Below are 21,456 nucleotides of genomic sequence, written 5' to 3'. Positions count from 1 at the left end.
GAGTCCTTGGAACGGGCCAAGCATGTGCTGGGGCTTTCCACCAAGCTAGGTGATGGCTCCAGCCTGCTTACTCCAGAAAATCTGGAGAGGCTTGGTTTCTCCACCACTGTGGTGGATGCATCCCCCGTTGATGAGGGGAGTGCAGATGTAGAGGCGACGGGAAGCCCAGGTTTCCTCTTAGCTCGCAACTTTGAACTTGTTTGTCTTATATGATATGTGTCTCGTGAATTTTCTGTTATACATCCTGCATGCTCTATAACTTTTATGCCATCTGCCATTCTTGCGTATTTTTATATTTCCAGTTATTAATCATGTGGCCTCTAAGTGTTTTTCTTGTCTCCCCCTCTTGCAGATATGGCTTCCAACATCCCTAGCTTTGTTAAGAGATCCACCAAGTATGAGGATCTGTTCGGGGAGGCTTCCGGCTCCCAGGCTCCTGTCTCCGTAAAGCCGATCTCTCAGCTTCCTACTCCTTCCCTTGAGCAGAAGAAGGCCTCTTCCGGGGGTCGCAAGATGGACCCTTCCAAGACCACGGAAGCGGGGTCTTACGCTGAAGCCCGCGCAAGTAAGAAGCCCAGGGTGGCCCTGGCACGTAGCTCCCATGCGTCCTCCTCCACTCAGAAAACCTAGCTCTTCCAGAGGATGCTCGGTGATCAGATCCCAGAAGCCACCATTCGGGAGTGGGACAGGCTTTCCCTGACGGAGGCTACCCGTGATAAGGTAGTTGCCAACGCAAAGAGCCTGTTCCTCGACCTTAAAATGGGTGAGCACGTTGCTGACACCGCTCGAGTTAACGAGGCTATGAGGGCGGATCTGAAGCAGGCCAAGGTCGACCTAGCCTCCGCTGTCAAGGACAGGGACCTTCTGCGGAAGGCCAACCAGGAGCTGAAGGAGGCGGAGGCCAAGGTCCGTGAGGAGAGGAGGATTCTGTGAGGCGCTCTTTGGCAGAGGAGACTGATGGCCTTGGGAAGATGGTGAAGAAGGTGGAGGGCCAGGTGAAGGAGCTGAAGGACGCCGCCGCCGCCGCAAAGGCGACGAGGAAAGAGCGGGAGGCCGCCGTATTCGAGGTCGGGGTCGCCGCAGGAGTCAAGGACTGCGTTAAGTCGGTCTACCGCTTCTTTCCTGACAATCATTGGGCCAAGTTAGGGTCCGATGCTGCTGCCGCCCTCGAGGAGGCTAAGGCTGAAGATGCTGCCGGCCTAGAGAAGGCTTTGGCGACTTTCCAGGGTCTCTCCGGGGATGACGTTGAGAAGAGGGTTGCGGTTGAAGACGAGCCGAAGCCCGCAGAGTTGGTTTCTGCGGGTCTTGAGGTGACGCCCCCGGAAGGGGTTCCGGCCGCAGCCCATGTGATAACCCAAGCCACTCAGGATCCCCTTGCTGGCGATGAAAAGGACTCCTCCTCCCCTGCTGCTCCTTGATCTCCTCCCCCTCTATTTAATCAACTTTTTTAATTATGAATATTTTTTTTCTGCTTGGCGCTTGTCGTCATGGATTTTATACTTTTGGATGAGGGTGCGGGCTCCTCGGAATGCCCCGCAAGATTTTTTTTTATATTGCAAGGGCCTCCCCCTGTTGGTGTGGGGAGGAATTTTCCTTGCAAGGTATTTCCTTTTATATATTTGCTCTATTTCCTTCATCTACTTCGCGTGAATTGCTCGTATTTCTTTCGATATCGTTATATTTGCTGTCTGACCTTCCATGCAGGTAAAAAGAATGAAGGTAAGGGGCAAACCTTATATTAAGAACGCGGTAAGTTCAATTTCCGGGGGTTATGACCCCTGGGATCTTGTTCTCCAAGTACTGCTTGCTTCGTGAATATATAGGGGCACGATCATGCTCGATCTCCAATAGCGTAAAGAGTCTTTAAATTCCCCTAAGTAGTATGTAGCTTAGTGGATTTTAGCCCGGCTTTAACTTGGGCCGCTAGTGCAGAAGACCATCTTAAGACTTAGAGGGGTTTACCCCCCTAGTGAACTTGGTAATAATTCGCTTAAGACCTTGTAAACCCCAGTTTGTATGTGAGCTTGTCAATGATGCCTCACGCATAAGTCCCAAGCGTAAGCCTTGAGAGAAAGTTTTGAGCGTGAGCCTTAAAGGTAATCTTCACTCGCAAGCCTTGAAGTAGTCCTCAAGTGTAAGCCTTGAGGTACTTCCACAAATATAAGCCTTGGTGTAATCCCACAAATATGAGCCTTGATGTAATTCCACAAATGCAAGATTTGATGTAATTCCACAAATGCAAGCCTTGATGCTTCGAGAAATTTTGCACCTTGAAGGGCTTTGATAGGCTTCAACTTCAAAAGCTTTGATAGGCTTTAGACCTCGAAGGGCTTTGATAAGCCCTACTTCCAATAAATGCAGCCTTGCAAGCTTGAGAAGCTTGAAACCTTGAAAGCTTTGATAAGCTTTAACCTTGAAAGCCTTGAGAGGCTTTAACCTTGAAAGCTTTGATAGGCTTTAAACCTCGAAGGGCTTTGATAAGCCCTACTTCCAATGAATGCAGCCTTGCAAGCTTGAAAAGTTTGAAACCTTGAAAGCTTTGATAAGCTTTAACCTTGAAAGCCTTGATAGGCTTTAACCTTGACAGCCTTGATAGGCTTTAAACATGAAAGCCTTGATAGGCTTTAAACCTTGAAGGGCTTCGATAAGCCCTACTTCCAATAAATGCAGCCTTGCAAGCTTGAAAAGCTTGAAACCTTGAAAGCTTTGATAAGCTTTAACCTTGAAAGCCTTAATAGGCTTTAACCTTGACAGCCTTGATAGGCTTTAACCTTGAAAGCCTTGATAGGCTTTAAGCCTTGAAGGGCTTCGATAAGGCCTACCTCCAATAAATGCAGCCTTGCAAGCTTGAAAAGCTTGAAACCTTGAAATCTTTGATAAGCTTTAACCTTGAAAGCCTTAATAGGCTTTAACCTTGAAGGGTTTTGATAAGCCCTACTTCCAATAAATGCAGCCTTGCAAGCTTGAAAATCTTGAAACCTTGAAAGCTTTGATAAGGTTTCCTTCCGATTAGTGCAGCCATGTTGTTAAGTTGTGTTTCCCAAGTTTTAATATTTTTAATTTCCAATTTTTTGAATTTTAAGCCAAATAATATTAATGATATGCCTACTACCCCCCGAGTTCTTTAGCATAACTACAATTATGGTGGAGAACTAGCTGCAATTGAAACCCTAATCACTTTTTTAAGGCATACATGAAGCGTTCAATTAACAATCATGGTAGGCAAGCAAGCATATACAAAATTTTCATAACGGAAAGCTGTGAACTTTTATTGAATCACATGGTAGATAATTGGCATAACATAATTTTGGGGGTGTGAAGACACCACCCCCCGAGCATCCTAGCAAATAAAACAGATAGTAACCTGATAATTTTCTTAAAAGCATAGCAATTACAACTAATAAAACGCCTTTATTGTCTTGACCCCAAAGCCAAAGCCTACAGAAATACTACCCGGGTGAAGCTACTAGTAATACCTCTTTAAGTGTTGGGCATTCCATGCCCGTGACATGAGTCTTCCGTCCATGTCTGTAAGGTGATAGGTTCCTTCCCAAAGCACTGTCTTGATAATATATGGGCCTTCCCATTTCGCACCGATGGCCCCATGAGCGGGAACCCTCATGTTTGGCATCATTTTTCTTAGAACCAGGTTTCCCATTTTGAGGGGTCGAGCCCTCACCTTCTTATCAAAATATTTACGGGTCGTCTGTTGATATGCAGCCAGTCTCAACTGAGCCGTGTCCCTTACCTCTTCAATCAGGTCTAGGTAGAGCCTGTGGTTGACTTCATTATTCTCAGGGTCATAGTTATCCCTTCGAAAGGACCCTGCTCCAACTTCAGCCCATTTGGTGAAGTAATCTACCTCCACAACTACATACTTCACCCCTCCTTTCCCTTTGGGTAATTTACCAATCAGATCTATACCCCAAACAGCAAATGACCAAGGGCTTGTCAAGGTCTTTAGGGGTACCGCTGGGTTCTTATTTGTATTAAAGAACCTTTGGCAGCTGTCACAGGCCTTGGCGAAGGCATGAGCGTCTTTGTCGAGGGTAGGCCAGTAGTAGCCTTGACGGAGAATTTTGTGAGCGAGGGAGGCACCCCCGAGTGATTCCCACAAATTCCTTCATGCACCTCGCGGATAATGTACTCACATCTTATCCCAGTAACACACCTAAGGAGGGGTCGGTTGAACCCTCTTTTGTAAAGAACTCCATCATAAATTACATATTGGGCTGCCTTGTATCTCAATTTTCTGGCCTCATCCTTGTACGTAGGCAGGGTTCCGTTGGCTATGTATTCTTGAAATGGGGTTGTCCAAAAGTTAGACTCTTCAACCTCAACGTCCACGACTTCAATCTTGGGGATGCTAGGCTGATATTGGATTTTGAGGGGGATCACCCCAAGCATATGTGCATCCCTCTGAATGCCTAACTTGGCCAGGGCATCTGCGTCTGCATTCTCAGACCTTGGTATTTGCTCTAGCTTGATCTCCTTGAATTTCCCAATTAGTTCTTGGGCATACCGCATGTAAAGATCGGTACAGGGACCCCTAGCTTGGAAGCCTCCTCGGATGTGCCAGACTACCAACATTGAATCACTGTAAACATTCATATTTTCCACCTTCATCTCCAAGGCTAGCTTCAGCCCCGCTATTAGGGCTTCATACTCCCCGTCATTGTTGATAGCTTTAAAGTCGAAGTGAATGGAGCTTTGCAGCTTATGGCCTTCCGGACTGACTAGGACAATGCCAGCCCCGGCCCCATTTCCATTGACAGCCCCATCGACGTACAAGTTCCACCAAGGGGAACAATTCTCGGGTATGGCTATTGGAGGCTGAGGTTCAGGTACGCATTCCATCCCTTCAACTTCAAAAGTGGGTGGAAATTCCCGGATGAAGTCAGCTAATGCTTGCCCCTTAATAGTAGTTCTTGGCTTGTACTCTATATCAAATTGGCCTAGCTCGACAACCCATTCCATAATCCTACCAGAGGCTTTTGGCTTGTGTAAGACTTGTCTGAGAGGGAAGGATGTTCGCACTTCAATCTTGTGAGCCTGGAAATAAGGCCTCAGCTTACAGGAAGCCAAAATTAATGCGTAGGCTAACTTCTCCATGTTCGAGTACCGGGTCTCAACATCGAGTAATCTTTTGCTCACGTAATATACCGGCTGTTGGGCTTGCTCTTCCTCCTTGATTAGGATGGCGCTGATTGGGAACTCGGAAACCTCTAAGTAAAGGATTAAGGCTTCACCCTCCGTTGGTTTTGCCAACAGTGGAGGGCTCCTAAGTTGCTCCTTCAGCTTTAGGAAGGCAGCCTCGCATTCTGTCGTCCATTCAAATTTTTGCCCCTTTTATATGGCTGCAAAGAATTCTCTACATTTGTCTGAGGACTTCGAGATAAACCGGTTTAGGGCGGCAACCCGGCCTGTAAGGCATTGCACCTCTTTCACATTCCTAGGCGACCTCATTTCAATTAAGGCCTTGATCTTCGCAGGTTAGCTTCGATTCCCCTATGATTGACAATGAAGCCCAGGAACTTGCCAGATTCAACCCCGAATACGCATTTTTAAGGATTCAATTTCATCCTGTAATCCCTTAGTATGTCAAACATCTCTGATAAGTGGGTCACATGATCATAAGCTTCCTTTGATTTGACTAGCATGTCGTCAACATATACTTCCATGGTTTTCCCAATCTGGTCCTTAAACATCTTGTTGACCAGCCTTTGATAAGTAGCCCCAGCATTCAGCAAACTGAACGGCATCCCAATATAGCAATAGAGCCCCCCTATTAGTTATAAAGGAGGTATGTTCCTGACCTGGCTCGAACATAGGTATTTGGTTGTAGCCTGAGTAAGCGTCCATGAAGCTTAACAATGCATGCCCCATAGTGGAATCCACCAATTGGTCAATTCGAGGAAGCGGAAAGCTATCCTTAGGGCAAGCCTTTTTCTGATCAGTGAAGTCTATGCATGTTCTCCACTTTCCGTTAGGTTTCTTCACCAACACCGGGTTTGCTAGCCATGTAAGGTAGAAAGCTTCTTTTACTAGGCCTGCCTTCAGCAGTCGGTCTACCTCTTCCTGTAAAGCGGTAGCCCTTTCCCCACTAATTGGCCTTCTATTCTGTCTGACTCCCTTTCTGTCCGGGTCAATATTGAGGCGGTGGCACATGACTTCTGGGTCAATCCCGATCATATCCGAATGGTTCCAAGAGAAGACGTACAGATTATTCTTTAAGAATGCGGCCAGGGTTTCCCTTAAGTCCAGCCCCAATTGCTCCCCAATCTTTAATTCTTTAGAGGGGTCGGACTCATCCACCAAGATGGGGAGGGTATCCCTAGCTGCTCTAGTCTTCACCTGAGTTTCCGGCATCCTTGGGTCGAGGTCGATCTCAACGGTAACCTCTTTGTTGCCACCCTCGTGGGGTTGCGTACCCAGGATTTCATGAACGGGAAGACGTGTCCGGTCTCCAAGTGGATAGGTTACCATAACACTGTTGAAGTCACAGGGTGCCTCGCACTCATTTCCTTGCTTTTTATTTTGGGGCTGCTTTCAACTAGCCCTTTCAAAATCACTGTCAGTAACATCTTCCACAATCCCCTCAACTAGGGTTTCAGCTGTATCGATATTTTCCACTGGGGGTGCATCCATGAGAGTAAGCCCTCCATGCCCGGCATGTGAAGCTTCAAGGTATGGGTCTTCCCCCGGGTGTTGCACAATGATCACCATGTTGCAGGTCTCTTCCACAATTTTTATCAGAACTTTTCCCTGAGCCTTAGTTTCGGGTTCCTTTTCTATCTCCACTTGCTTGTAACAGCTTTCAGGGATGTCTCCGTCCATTAATTGGATCTCTTTGCAGGCCTTCACTGCGGGTTTCAAAGCCCTGCTATAGCATTCTCGGGAGTCAGCCTGACATCCTCGCACACATCCTACTCCATTAGGGGTTGGGTACTTCATTGATAAATAGTAGATTGAGGTTACGATCCGCATGTCTCTTAAGATAGGTCTGCCCAGGATCCCGTTATGAGAGATGTTCTCATTTACTATCATGAACTCCGCAACTTTAGTGGTACCCAGTGGTTCTACTCCAAGGGTGATCGGGAGCCTTACCCTTCCAACAATTTGGACAACATTTCCTGTGAAACTATACAATTGATTGTATAGCAGACCATCATGTCTTTGTTTGCCATTTTCATTCTTTGGTATGCATTGTAGGCCAGGATATTAACAGAGCTTCCGTTGTCGACGAGAAGCCTGTGCACATTGACATTTCCAATCACGGCTGTTACCACCAGGGCATCGCTATGAGGATGGTGTACCGCGCGTGCATCCCCCTCAATAAAGGTAATGTCCATGGTCTCCCCTTTAAACATTTTGGGAGGCCTTTTAGACAGATGGCACACATTGGTCAACGGTGGCCCTCGGGCTTCCCGTACATATCTCTTCATAGCACTGCACCCCTGGCCTATCACGAAGGGTCCTCCGATGATCATTCATACACTATCAGCACGGGTGTTACGATTGGTTTCCTGGTCATTTGCCCTTTCGGCCTTCTTTTCCTTGTACTTCTTAGCCTCTTGAGCCACAAACTCTGTCAGGTATCCAGTTCTAAAGAGATCTTCTATGTGATCCTTGAGATGCACACATTCTGCTGTGTCATGCCCATTCAAGTTGTGGAAAGCGCAATATTTCCCCCGGTCTTTCTTTCCAGTCGGTCCACTTCGAAAGGGCTTCCGGAAGAGTCTCGCCTTGTCTCCAACCTGGATGATATGATATATGAAAGCTGTCAGAGGCGTGTATTCATGGTACCTTGGTTCCCTGGCCTTCCTCATCGTCAGCCTTGACTTGTCGAAGCCTTGTGTGCTGGTTGTATTCACGGTAATGGGTGAGGTTTTGCCGTCTCGGCTCGAGGATTTCTCACCAGTAAGCCTTGTGTAGGGGTTCCTCTTATAGGTGTTCCTCCTATATGGGCTGTAAGACCTGTCTCTCTTGTTTTTCCAGCTACTACGGCTTTCTGACTTTGACTCCTTCTTCAGCTTCGCTAGTGACTCCTCGATCACTTTATGGGGTTCCGCCCTAGCAAAGAAGTCAGCTAGGGTTTCGAGCTCCCACCCTTGTAGCTCCGTCCAGAAATCTGTCCCAGGTCTAACCCCTGCTATCAAGAAATTCTTCAGGGTTTCCTTTGATGTTGGCTTGACACGGGGCACCTCTGAGTTGAAGCGTTTGAAATATTCCCTTAGAGTTTCATGCTCCTTCTGCTTGATGTTAGCTAGAGTGTTGGCAGGTGGGGCATAAGTAACGGAAGCCCTGAATTGTCCCACGAACAGCTCGCTCATTTTCCTTCAAGAGTGGATAGAAATAGCAGGAAGCCGCTTGAACCAGTGGTGGGCATCCTCCCTGAGGGTTGCAGCCAATAAGCGACATTTTGTGAGGTCTGGAATTTGGTAGACCTCCGTCTTAGTGTCAAACCGGCTAAGATACTCCACGGGATCCGTGGTTCCGCTGAATCGCAGGTCGCCAACCCTCCTGTAGATACATGGTAGGGGTGACTCCGTAACCCTTTTAGTGAAGGGTGACTTGACGGTAAGCTAGGCTTTCGACTTCTTATCTGCCTTCAACTTTTTTAGGGCTTCCAGCAGCTCTTCCATCTTGCACTTATCATCCCCATCATCAAGTGCAACCTCATAGTCACCATCGAGGGGCTGATCTTTCTTCTTGCTTACTTCCTCATCATTGTGCAACCCTAAGCTTTCCTCATCATCATGAATGGAGATAAATTTTGACGGCCTTTGGTTTTTGTCCTTTGACCGAGCTTCAGACACGGGCTTCTCCTGTCTTTGGCTGGGAGGAGCCCTGCTTTGCGAGCCTTCAGGTTCATCCCCGTTAGAGGCCTTGTTGCCAAGCATGTGCTGCAAGTCTTGCTCGGTCAGTTTCCTTCCAAGGCGGTCGAACACACTAGCAACCTGTGAGTGCTCTCCATCATTCATCTCGGGGTTAGCTTCTTTCTCAGGGTTGTCGCCTTCCTTCCTACCGCCTTCTCCATCAAAATCTAGCTTGGTGGGAGTCACCTTTCTAGCCTTTTTCGACCTTGCTGACTTTCTTTTCAAGGAGGCAATCCTCCGACTCATTCTTTTCATTTTTGCCTTCATCTCCTCGCGTGTTAATTCTCCACTCGGAACGTCGCTTTCATCTTGCGTAGAGCCTTCCGGCGTCTTGGGATTTTCTGGGTTTTCAGGAATTTCTGACATCTATCCTCTCTAAGATCAGTAATCCCCTCCTTCTAGCGCCAAAAAGTGTTGTGAGAGGAATTGATACAACACCCCCAGAACTAAACTGCACAATTATAGGGATATTCGTTACAACTACGATAATCACGGCTAGCTTTCAGGGGCTACCGTTAACATAAACTAAAGAAAAACAAATGCGTTTAAGGGCTGAGCTCGCAAAAGACCAAACAACGAGGTCGGAATTGTGGAATTCCGTCCTGCAATTGCCCGGAAATGTACGTCACAAAGGTTACACGTGCCTCTCTTTAGAGTGTAGAACTCGTGAGTAAATGAATCCGAATCCGTCCCTTTGCAAGGTGCCTATATACCCTATTTATAGGGATCAAGCCCATGTAGTTCTCGATTTAGGACTCTAAAGAGATAAGCTCTTATCCCCTCTAGTTTAGGATAAAACAACTTTCTCTTGTAATTATCTAGCGGTATCCCACTCCAAGTAGGTCACTTGAAGCCTTCATCTTGCATGATTATCCGAATATTTATGAATTATCTCCACCCATCTGTAATTATCTCCATAATGCACGTATTTATCCCTTAATTTGTAGATAAATGAAAGCTGATATACTACCAATATACTTCCGATTTGTCCTCCTAGAAACAAGGAAGAAGAGTCCTGCTTGGAGTCTGCCTGCCGTTCTGCCCAGGCGGCGGAAGCCCTGCCAGCGGCATCCCCTAACTGCAGCCCCGTAGCTGCAAGCCAGAATGCACTTAGCGGTAACCCCTAGTGGAGGTAACCCCTAAAGCGCTCTCAGTTGCAACCCCATCCTGATGGCAGCCTTCATTAAGCTTCTAGTGCAAGTCCTTATACCCTCGTGTATGCCTTCAATGGCTCACCCAGCCATGGTGAAGCCCGATATCATTTACCAAATAACTCCAGTAAGCCCAAATAAAGCCCAAATAATACGATGGGCTATAAAATAAGCTCAGGGATATTTTATGGCACAACAGAGAATATTGGACTTGGTAATCAGGATGTTCAGAATGTATTTCGTGATATTCGACATTATGTGTTTGATTCGAGTGATGCTTTAGAGGGTTTGGCATTACTTCGAGAATTGAAACGTAATAGTCAAGGTGAATTTTTCTATAAAATTTATGTGGACGAGGAAAATCATGTGTCGGCCATGCTGTGGGTTGACCCGAGATCAGTTAATGCCTACAAAAATTTCGGAGATGTTGTTGTTTTTGACTCCACGTATCGTACTAATAGGTATTGCATGCCGTTTGTGCCAATCATGGGGGTAAATCACCATTATCAGTCGATTTTGTTCGGATTTGCCCTGATAAGGGATGAGACCAAAGAATCTTATTTATGGGTGTTTAAAAGTTGGTTGGAGGCTATGGGGAACGTGGCCCCACAAACGATCATCACCGATCAAGACATTGCTATTGGAAACACAATTGCCGAAGTTTCGCCTAACACAATTCATTTATTTTGTACGTGGCATATAAGTACAAAATTTGGTGAAAAATTGTCGCATTTATATGCAAATCATGATCACTTCAAAGAAGATTTCAACTCTTGCATCTACAAGTCAGTAACGGTTGCACAATTCGAAGATAGGTGGGAGGCATTAGTTGAAAAATATGATTTGATGAACCATTCTTGGTTACAAGATAAGTACTCTGTTCGACACAAGTGGGTCCCTGTTTACACTAAACTTCACTTCACAACCGGGATGACCACTACCTCCAGAAGTGAGTCAATGAATTCTTTCTTCGATGAATTATTCAATGCTAGTACCGGTTTGAAAGAGTTTATAGAGAATTCACAGAAAGCGTTGGAGAAACAATATTTACGTGAAAGAGAGGCTGATTATGAAACAAAGAACAAGGAAAGGTCCAAAATAACATCATCGTCATTGGAGAATCATGCGACATCTACTTACACGAAAAAAATGTTTAGACGTTTTCAACACAAACTCAAAGAAAGTGGAGCTTATGTCGTGATTGAGAAAGAGAGCAATGCAATTTACAAGCATTACGAGGCATAAAAAACAACGGTCCAAGAGGAGTATAGAAAATACTATGTTTTGATCATCATAGAGAATGGCACCATAAGTTGTGTTTGTCGAAAATTTGAAAGTTCGGGAATGCTTTGCCGTCATATTATTCGATACTTGTATAAGATGTAATGGTCAGAGATTCCTAAGCAGTACATCACTTTGAGATGGACAGTTGAAGGCAATGAAAGAGTGGGAGCCTTACAACACAAGCGTAGTTAAATTGGTAATTTTCTTCATTCAGAACTTGCCCGATATAGTACTTTATGCAAAGCATTCCAAGATTTAGCAGCTCGCAGAAGTTGTTCAATAGCCAGATACAATTATCTCATGAATGTGATTGAAAAAGAATCGAATTTTTTTGAAATGAGATTGGGAAAAAACGTGCACGTGAGGAAGAAGATGATGCACATGAGGTCGGGGATGACGATGATGATGAAAATTTCAACGATTTGAGAAATCCTATATTATCTCAAACCAAAGGTCGTAAAAAAGAAAGGGTGAAAAGTGGCATAGAGCGCAGAAAAACGATAAAAGGTCGAAAATGTAATTTTTGTGGTGCAATTGTTGCCCAACGTGATTCAAGGAATTGTCCCACAAAATTAGTGACAAATTGCTAATTTTATTTGTATGCCGATGGATCTTAATTTCTTATGAAAAAACTTGTAGAAATTTGGAACCACTTGATATTTAAGTTTTCTTTTGCTTGATTTTAGCTGATATTGATGCTTGTTTATTTTGATTGCATTTGGTTTATTTTTTTACTCTGTTTTTTCAAAAAAAAAATTGTCAGGTTTGCTCTGTTTTTAAGCAGCGCTCTGTTTTTTGGGCGCCCCTGATTTTAAGCTATATTATATAGCGTAAAAACAGTTCACAGCGCTCTGTTTTGCTTTGTTTTTCTTTTTTTCAAAAAATTACTTACGCTATATTATGTAGCGTGGTCAGCCATCGCGAATTACTATTTCAGCTTCCCAGAACTGATTTTGCTGACCATCGGAGCTATATAACTCCATCTCCATTTTCTCCATTTCTCCATCTCCATTTTCTCCATTTCTCCATTTCTCTATCTCCATGGCAAGTTCTCAGAAGTTCCGGTTCGGTGAAGATGGCGAAGTTTCAACCATTGCTGAGCACGAAGAAGAGGTGAAGCGGCTTTTCGCCGTGATGGATATGTATTTGAAGGAAATAGAGGGGGAGGAGAAAGAAAAAGAAGAGGTCGAGAAAAAGTTGGTCGAAGAGGAAGAGGCCGAGCTAGAAGCCCTTAAAGAAGAAGGGACAACACGCGAAAAAGCTCTAATGGAGTTTCGGGCTTTGATTCAAAGCGTATTTGATTCGTCCGACGAGGAGAAGGACGAGTGATTATAATAAAAAAATGTAATAAAATCTATGTAATAGATTTTATGTAAAAAAAATTCAAAATTTGGGTTTGATTTCATGTTTGTATTTTAGATTGACTTGATTTTGTCTTTTTTATTAGTTAGATTTTAGTTAGATTGACTTAGATTTTGGATTTTAGGTAGATTTTGGATTTTAGTTAGATTTTGGATGAGTTTGATTTAGATGGATTTTTGTAGTTATATTGCAGAGGTTGATCTGGGGATGAACTGTGAAATTGAGTTTTGTGCTACTACGCTATATTATATAGCGTAAAACCAGTGCGCCTAAAAAGTGCTCTGTTTTACACTGTTTTTACGCTATACTACCTCCGTCCCATATTGAGTGAGCTGGTTTGACTTTCACGGAGATTAAGAAAAATGTAGTAAGTTTAGTTGAAAAATGGGTAAAGTGGTGGGACCTATTAATATTTAATAATAGATTTGAGATAGTGGAGGAAAATTGTGGGTGTAGTAGTGTTTATATTATTATAGAATGGAGATAGTGGAAGAAAGTAGTGGATGTAATAGTGAAAAGTAGTGTTAAAAAATAGTAAGTATGATAGGTTCATTCTTTTTGGAACGTCCCAAAAAGGAATAAGGGTCATATAAAATGGGATGGAGGGAGTATTATATAGCGTAAAAACAGTGCGCCTAAACGACTGCTCTGTTTTTAGTTTCTCACAGTGCACCAAATGCTCTGTTTTTAGTGTCACCTGGTGTTATGCTATATTATATAGCGTAAAAATAGAGTGACTCTAAAAACAGAGCATGTTCTCTGTTTTTAGATTGTCTCTGTTTTTACAGAATCTGTAAAGCAATTTTAACAATCCACCTAATAATCAAAAAATCAACAAAATTTCAACACAATTTTTAACACAACCTAATCATCAACAAATCCATCTAACAAATTTCAAAACAAACTAATCATCAACAAGATCAACAAAATTTCAACACAACCTAATCATCAACAAAATGAACAATTTCAACCATCCATCTAACAAATTACAATCCGGCTAATCATCAACAAAACGCAACAATCCATCTAATAAATCTAGTTTAAAATTAAAATCCGGCTAATCTAGCTTGATTTGATGTTTCCGTTGTGAAAGACATATGTTAAGCCTATTTGTATTTAAGAATATCAACTCAACTCTGATAAGAAAGAAAGTAAATAGCAAGCACTATTGAAGGAATCCGTACGAAGAACGTCAAGTGATTTATTAAAATCATATGTCTGAAGAATTTCAGGATGCTGCTGCACACCACTGAAAGAAGTTCATTAATATGTTCAAACCTCAGTGTACAAATAATAATTTGTAGCACGTACAGAAGTCCAGAAGATATAAAGTTTTAATACTTTATTTATTCAGAAGATTCCAAACTATTTCTACTTATGAAGAAGAACTACGAAGACAAAGACTCGACGAACAAGCCACTTCTCAAATGTTTAATTGATAAAGAATATTTGATTCAGCTAGATACAGATGAACCAGACAGTACATTTGTGTGTCAGCTACTCAGATTAAATATTCTGCATCAACAATAGGTGGTCGTTCAATCAAGACAAAGAATCAGATCTTTTAAATGAAGTCAGAAGACCAGCTGCTAAAGAAGTGCTCAATATAATTATTCTTTTAATTAATTCACATCTCAGAATAATTATATAAGTTATGTAATTTATTTATTAAATTAATTCACACTCGAATTAATTTAATTTATGAATTTATATAACTAATATAATTAAGTTGATAATTATTGGATTAATTATATAAGGAAAATACATTTTTATATGGTTTTTGGGCACGATATGACAATCTAATTGATTGTCATACCGCACCATGACTTGTGCCTATGTCAGACGGCATGACAAACCATTTGGTTTGTCATACCGAATGATTAAGGCATGACAATGGTGATTGTCATACTGAAATCAAAAGGTATGACAATCCTTTGATTTGTCATACCGTTTGTCATGCCACTCTACCTTAGCCACCAAGTTTCAATTGTCATTCTGATTGTCATACCTTCCTTTGGTTTGTCATTATGATTGTCATACCTTCCCTTGGAGAGCATGACAATGCTTTTGATTGTCATACCTTCTCACTTGTGCCATGACAATGCTTCTAATTGTCATACCTTTTGTCATAGCACTTGTTTAAATTGTCATAGAGCTTCCTAGAGTTGTCATGCCTAGCTTTGTCATAATAGTTCAAGGGTTTGCCTATATATATGGCTTCACCTCTTCATTTGTAAGTTGTTCATTGCATTCTAAAGCTTTCAAGTTGTGCTAAACTTTCTATTGTTATATCCACAGTTTTCAGTGCTTTGATCACTCGGTTGTTTTAATCCGCTAAGTTAGAATACTTCCTGTCAAATTTATTCTACGAACTAGTGGACTTTAAAACGAACCATATTAATTATATAACGACTTAAAAATTATTATATTTATTAATTTAAATCTGATTAACAAGTTAAACTCCAATCAGATTATTCCGCCGCGATTATTTTGTGACGATTGTATTTAACCCCCCTTCTACAATCGTATCTAGACCTAACAATTGGTATCAGAGCGGTTGATACCATTTTACTGTATCAGATCCTATACACACTCTGTAACGTCCAAATATTTTTTATTCGAATTAATTTTATTCCAAAAATTAATTTTGATTTAAAATATTTTTCTTTCAAAAATCCAAATCTCATCCAAACACTATTCACTTCAAATTCAAATATTTTTAATTCGAATTAATTTTTTTTTAAAATTAATTTTGATTTAAAATATTTTTCTTTCAAAAATCCATTTCTCATCCAAACACTATTCACTTTAAATCCTTAAACATGAGTACACAAAAGATTAGTAGCATTAAAATCCCACCGTTCAGCAAAGAACACTTTGGCCTATGGAAGAGGCATATGTTGTTGTTCCTTCGCACCGCCAACAGAAAATATATCGGGATTTTAAACAAAGGTGTTTCTACTCCGATGAATGTCATATTAGCACACGAAGAAGATGGTGTGTTAATACCTCATCAGACTATTCCAAAAGAACTTTCTGAGTACACAGATGAAGAGAGTGAACAGATGAACTTAGATGACGCTCTTCAACTGATTTTGGTTGAATCTCTAGATCCGGTCATGTACAATGCTGTTGTTAATTGTACGAACGCGAAGCAAATCTGGGATACACTAGAGATTATAAACGAAGGCTCAGAAGAAGTTAGGGAAAACAAGAAAGAGATACTGATGGCTCAGTATGAACAGTTTGGTTCCAATCCCGGAGAAGGGATTTCAGAAGTATTTATCAGACTCAATAATCTGATTAATAAGTTGAATCTGAATGGGAAATACTACGACAAGAAAGAGGTCAAAATGAAGTTTCTCTTAACCCTTCCCGAACATCTGGAACACAGAATCACTACTATCAGGGAAAGCAGAGATCTGAATGAGCTTTCTCTGGAAAGACTCTACGGAGTTTTGAAAACTTATGAACTGGAGCAAGTTCAGAGTAAACAGAGATATGGCTGGGGTAAAACACAAAACCACTCGAGAGCTCTAGTTGTTGAGTCACCTGTACCGGAAGAAAAGAAGGATGTTGTTGTTGCTTCTAAGACCACTCAGGAATTTGTTGTACCTGAGATGGGTCAAACTGCTTCTTCCAGTGGTGACGAAGAGTTCTATACAATGGAAGAGCTAGAACAGTTAGAAGATCAATCTCTATCACTGTTCGCCAAGAAATTTGGAAACATGAGATTCAAGAAGAACCCGTCCTAGAAGTACAAGCCTACTGCCAACAGGTTTCAAAAAGGAGGTTACTCATCTTCTACAAGCAAAGGAGGATACAAGACTGGGATGGTGGATCGAAGCAAGTTTAAATGTTTCAATTGTGGTGAACCGGGACACTTTGCAACTGAATGCAAACAGCCCAAGGTTCAAGGAAAGAGGAAGGATTCGTACGACAAGCCGAAGCAGAAGTATGATGCACTAGTGAGAAAGCATCAGGGTACTTCTGGAAGTCAAAGTTTCAAAAGCAAGTCTTATCTGGCAAAAAGGAAAAGATGGGATGATACAGACAGTGATGAAGAAGAGCAGATAGGGAATGTTGCTCTCATGGCTAATGCTGGATCATCTTCACCTCCTCTTGCTGGAAGCTTTCAGGTAGATCCTACATGCCCTAAACTTTTTATGCAATTAGGACTTGAAAGAGATGATGCTATTAAAAAGATGAAAGCTGCCAATCATAAAATTGATACGTTAGTCTTAGAAATTCATGCTTATAAGATGAATGAGATGAAAGTATTAAAACCTAAAATAGAACAACTGACTATGGATTTAGGATTACAATGTGCTAAAGTCATAGTTCTAGAAAAAGGTGAGATTGCTTTAAGACTTCAGCTAGACGAAGAGAAAGTGAAATGTAAAGCCTTTAAGGATGCCTCCACTATAGTCAAAGAACTTAATGATAAACAAGAGATCAAGAGAACTGTTGGAATACGTTTTGACTATAACAAATCTGTAGGTAAGGCTAGTAACATTACTCCCTTTAAGAAGAGTGCTGAGGAGAGTGGGATTCCTTTTGTTTTGAAAGATTCCCCTCAACCCTTGTTCAAATCCTCAGAAGCTGAAGCTCTGTTAGAAACTCATGTTGTCATTAGATATGAACTCAAACAGGAAGACCTTAAAATGAAAGAGAGTAATGAGAAGAGATATGAGACCCTGACATCACTGAAACCAATCAAAGTGAAAGGCAATGTTAGGTTTCCTAAAGCTGGTTTAGGTGTCAACTCTGAGAGAACTAAATTCAACAAGCCTAATAATTTTGTGAACAGTAAGAACAGAGATAATAGATGTCATTCTACTGAGAACTTTTAATCTGTTAACAATGTTAGAGTAGAATCTATTGATGTTCCTACTACTGTGACTGATATGCCTGTTGCTCCTGTTTTTGATGCATGTCATAAATCTTGTGGTGTTGATAACTGTATGCTTTGTGCTTTCAATACAATGTCTGCTTATTTTAGAAATTTGCATGCTAAAAATGAAAACACATCACCTAGGCAACACACTAACAATAAGCATGCTAGATCAAAGACTGCTAGTCCTCCTCGTGTTAGGAAGGAGACTTATGTTCCAAAGCCTAAAACCAAGGTTCATAAGGCTGTTGTTAAGGAAGTAAGTTCAGTCAAGAGTGAGCCAAGTATCAGTCCAAGAGGCTCTGTTGTATTACCTGATAGAAATCAATTCTTTAAGTTTGCTGGACCCAATCAAGTGTGGGTCCCAAAGAAGGTTTAATCAAGTTGTCTTTTGCAGGGTGCCAGTGGAGTTGTTCGAGTTACTTGGGTGCTTGATAGTGGAGCGTCAATGCACATGACTGGCAATAGATCCCTGCTAGAAGACATAAGAGAAGGAGTTGGCCCTACAGTCAGTTTTGCTGATAATAGCAAAGGTCGCACTGTGGGATATGGCAAGTACGAAATTGGGAGGATCATCATAGAAGATATTGTTATAGTTGAAGGACTTCAACATAATCTCCTGAGTGTCAGTCAGTTTTGTGACAAAGGATATTATGTTCATTTTGAAAAGGAGATATGTATCATTAAACATATCAAGGATAAGCGTCCTTCACTATGTGGCATAAGGAAAGGCAATATATTCGTAGCTGATTTGTCTTCAGGACCAGAAAACGAAGTTCACTGTTTCTACGCAAAGGCGTCTGCTGAAGATAGTTGGTTATGGCATAAGAAGCTCTCGCACCTCAACTTCAAAACCATGAACTCTCTAGTCAAGAGAGATCTAGTGAGAGGTTTGCCTTCCCTGGAATTCTCAACTGATGATCTCTGCGAAGCTTGTCAGAAAGGAAAAGCGAAGAGAGCATCTCACAAAGGCAAGACCATCAATACCATTACAAATCCACTTCATTTACTACATATGGATTTGTTTGGCCCCGTGAATGTTGCATCAATTGATGGAGGAAGATATGCCTTAGTCATTGTGGATGACTTCTCGAAATTTACTTGGGTTTACTTCCTAGCTTCTAAGGATGAAACCCCGATGACAGTAATTGATCATATAAAGTTAGTTGAATTGGATAAGGGTGTGCCAGTGAAAGCTGTAAGGTCAGATAATGGCACGGAATTCAAGAATCAAACTTTAATCAACTTTTACACTGAAAAGGGAATTAGAAGGCAGTATTCAGCACCAAGGACTCCTCAGCAGAATGGAGTCGTCGAAAGAAAGAATCGTACATTGATTGAAGCTGCAAGGACTATGATTGCTGAAGCAAAGCTTCCACTGTACTTTTGGGCTGAAGCTGTTACTACTGCCTGCTATACCCAGAATCGAACTTTGATCAATAAGGATCATATGAAAACTCCATTTCATCTGTATAACAACAAGAAACCATATGTCAAACATCTTCATGTCTTTGGAGCCAAGTGTTATGTTCTCAAGGATGGTGAAGAGAACTTGAACAAGTTTGAGCCAAAGGCATCTGAAGCAATTTTTGTTGGTTATACTAATAATGCTTATAGAGTTTTTGTAATTGATACTCTGTCAGTGAAAGTTAGTGTCAATGTTACATTTGATGACACTAAACTCCCAAGTTTACAATCTGCTGATCCATCTGAATCTCTGAAGTTTAACAACTATGCAGATTCTGATTCAGATGATGATATGCCACCTGAGGTTGCAACAGGTGATGACAACAATGATAATGATCCAGGCAATGGTGGAGGAAATGACAATAATGCTGGAGATTCCACTGATGCTAGTGGTGGATCATCAAGTCAACCTGGCAACAACTCAGGGGGAGCTGGTGGATCAACTAGTCGTACACATCAGCTTACTGACAATATAGCTGAATCATCAAGGACACAACTTCCAAGGGAAAGGATTTGGAGCAGAGATCATCCCTTTGATCTTATTATTGGTGATCCTGATGTTGGTGTAAGGACTAGAAGTGCTACGACAAATGAATGTCTATTCTCTGGTTTTCTATCACAACTAGAACCAAAGAAAGTGGACGAAGCACTTGCTGATCCTGATTGTGTTCTTGCCATGCAAGAACTCAATCAATTTGAGAGACAAAAAGTCTGGGCCCTTGTTCCAAGACCAAAGGGAAAGTCTACAATTGGAACTAGATGGGTCTTCTGTAACAAGTTATATGGTGATGGCATTGTTGTAAGAAACAAAGCCAGACTGGTTGCAAAAGGTTATTCTCAGGAAGAAGGAATTGATTACGATGAAACCTATGCTCCAGTTGCTCGTCTTAAAGCCATCAGAATATTTCTTGCATTTGCCGCACACTCCAACTTCAAGGTTTATCAGATGGATGTGAAAAGTGCATTTCTGAATGGAAAGCTAGAAGAAGAAGTATATCTGGAACAGCCCCCTGGCTTTGAAAATCCAGAGTTTGCTGATTTTGTGTACTTCTTATTGAAAGCTGTCTATGGGCTCAAGCAGTCACCAAGGACATGGTATGACACCCTCTCTGAGTTTTTAATTGAAAACAATTTTACTTGAGGTGTCATAGACAAAACTCTCTTTTACAAACTGCATGATAATAATATGATATTTGTTCAAATATATGTTGATGATATTATATTTGGTTCTACTAACGATAACTTGTGCAAGAGGTTTGCTAAGTTAATGTAGAGTAATTATGAAATGAGTATGATGGGTGAGCTATCCTACATTCTTGGTCTTCAAGTAAGCCAAAAGGGAGATGGCATTTTCATTTGCCAGTCAGTATGTTAGAGATCTTCTGCGAAAGTACAATCTAGAAGACTCTTCTCCGGCAAAGACACCCATGGCCACTGCCACAAAGCTTGACCAGGATAAATCTGGTAAGAAAGTTGATATCTCAAGCTATCGAGGTATGATTGGCTCATTACTCTATCTCACTGCTAGTAGACCAGATATTATGTTTGCAACATGTTTATGTGCTAGGTTTCAGGCTGATCCTAAAGAATCACATCTTATAGCCGTCAAAAGAATCTTTAGATATCTTAAGGGTACACCTGGTTTAGGTATTTGGTACCCTAAGAACACTGGTTTTGACTTAACCGGCTATACAGATTCTGATTATGCAGGTTGCAGGATTGCTAGAAAGAGTACGTTTGGAAGCTGTCAATTCCTAGGACGTCGATTGGTTTCCTGGTACAGCAAGAAGCAACACTCAGTGTCTACTTCTACTGCTGAAGCTGAGTACATTGCTGCTGGCAGTTGCTGTGCTCAGATTCTCTGGATCAGGAATCAATTAAATGATTATGGTATTGATGTTAACAAAATTCCAATATTTTGTGACAACACCAGTGCCATAGCCATTTCAAACAATCCAGTGCAACACTCCCGGACCAAGCACATAGATATCAGGTATCATTTTATTCGAGAACATGTCATGAATGGTACTGTGGTGTTACATTTTGTACCCACGGCTGACCAAATTGCTGACATCTTCACTAACCCACTTGATGAATCCACTTTCTCTAAGTTGGTTTGTGAGCTAGGGATGTTAAATATGCCATGATTCTCTTTGTATATATTATATATTTGTCTTATATATTATTATATATTTTAGTGAATTTTCTGTGTAATTATATATATTTTATTAGACTTTATATAATTGTTGTAAATTATCTGATGATTTTCTATATAATTATGCATGTTCATATTTGTCTCTATAATTTTCTAAGTGTTGCATACTCCCCTGTATTATTTATCAAGCATTTAGATAATTATTTGTTTCTATTTTGTATTTTTCAAAATTAATTAAGCATAAATATTAGTTTTTAAGTTAAT

At 41.4% G+C, this 21,456-nt stretch overlaps 3 protein-coding genes across 3 annotated transcripts; 1 reads left to right on the top strand and 2 right to left on the bottom strand.

Annotated features, from left to right (window-relative positions):
- Positions 1-3,466: 3,466 nt before the first annotated feature.
- On the bottom strand, positions 3,467-5,112 carry LOC135152756 (uncharacterized). The gene is made up of 2 exons (XM_064093847.1): positions 3,999-5,112; positions 3,467-3,918 (listed from the first exon to the last, which is right to left on the bottom strand). The coding sequence occupies exons 1-2, from the start codon at positions 5,110-5,112 to the stop codon at positions 3,467-3,469; spliced, it is 1,566 nt and encodes a 521-aa protein (XP_063949917.1).
- Positions 5,113-7,490: 2,378 nt separating this feature from the next.
- On the bottom strand, positions 7,491-8,333 carry LOC135152755 (uncharacterized). The gene has a single exon (XM_064093846.1). The coding sequence runs from the start codon at positions 8,331-8,333 to the stop codon at positions 7,491-7,493; it is 843 nt and encodes a 280-aa protein (XP_063949916.1).
- A 1,853-nt stretch (positions 8,334-10,186) lies between these two features.
- On the top strand, positions 10,187-11,275 carry LOC108221394 (protein FAR1-RELATED SEQUENCE 5-like). The gene has a single exon (XM_017395276.1). The coding sequence runs from the start codon at positions 10,187-10,189 to the stop codon at positions 11,273-11,275; it is 1,089 nt and encodes a 362-aa protein (XP_017250765.1).
- The last annotated feature ends 10,181 nt before the right edge of the window (positions 11,276-21,456 follow it).

The sequence above is a fragment of the Daucus carota genome, chromosome 5 (genome assembly GCF_001625215.2).
Source record: "Daucus carota subsp. sativus chromosome 5, DH1 v3.0, whole genome shotgun sequence".
NCBI classification, from domain to species: Eukaryota; Viridiplantae; Streptophyta; class Magnoliopsida; order Apiales; family Apiaceae; genus Daucus; species Daucus carota.
The sequence above is the reverse complement of the archived record's forward strand: the minus strand, read 5'-3'. Positions and strand labels throughout refer to the sequence as shown.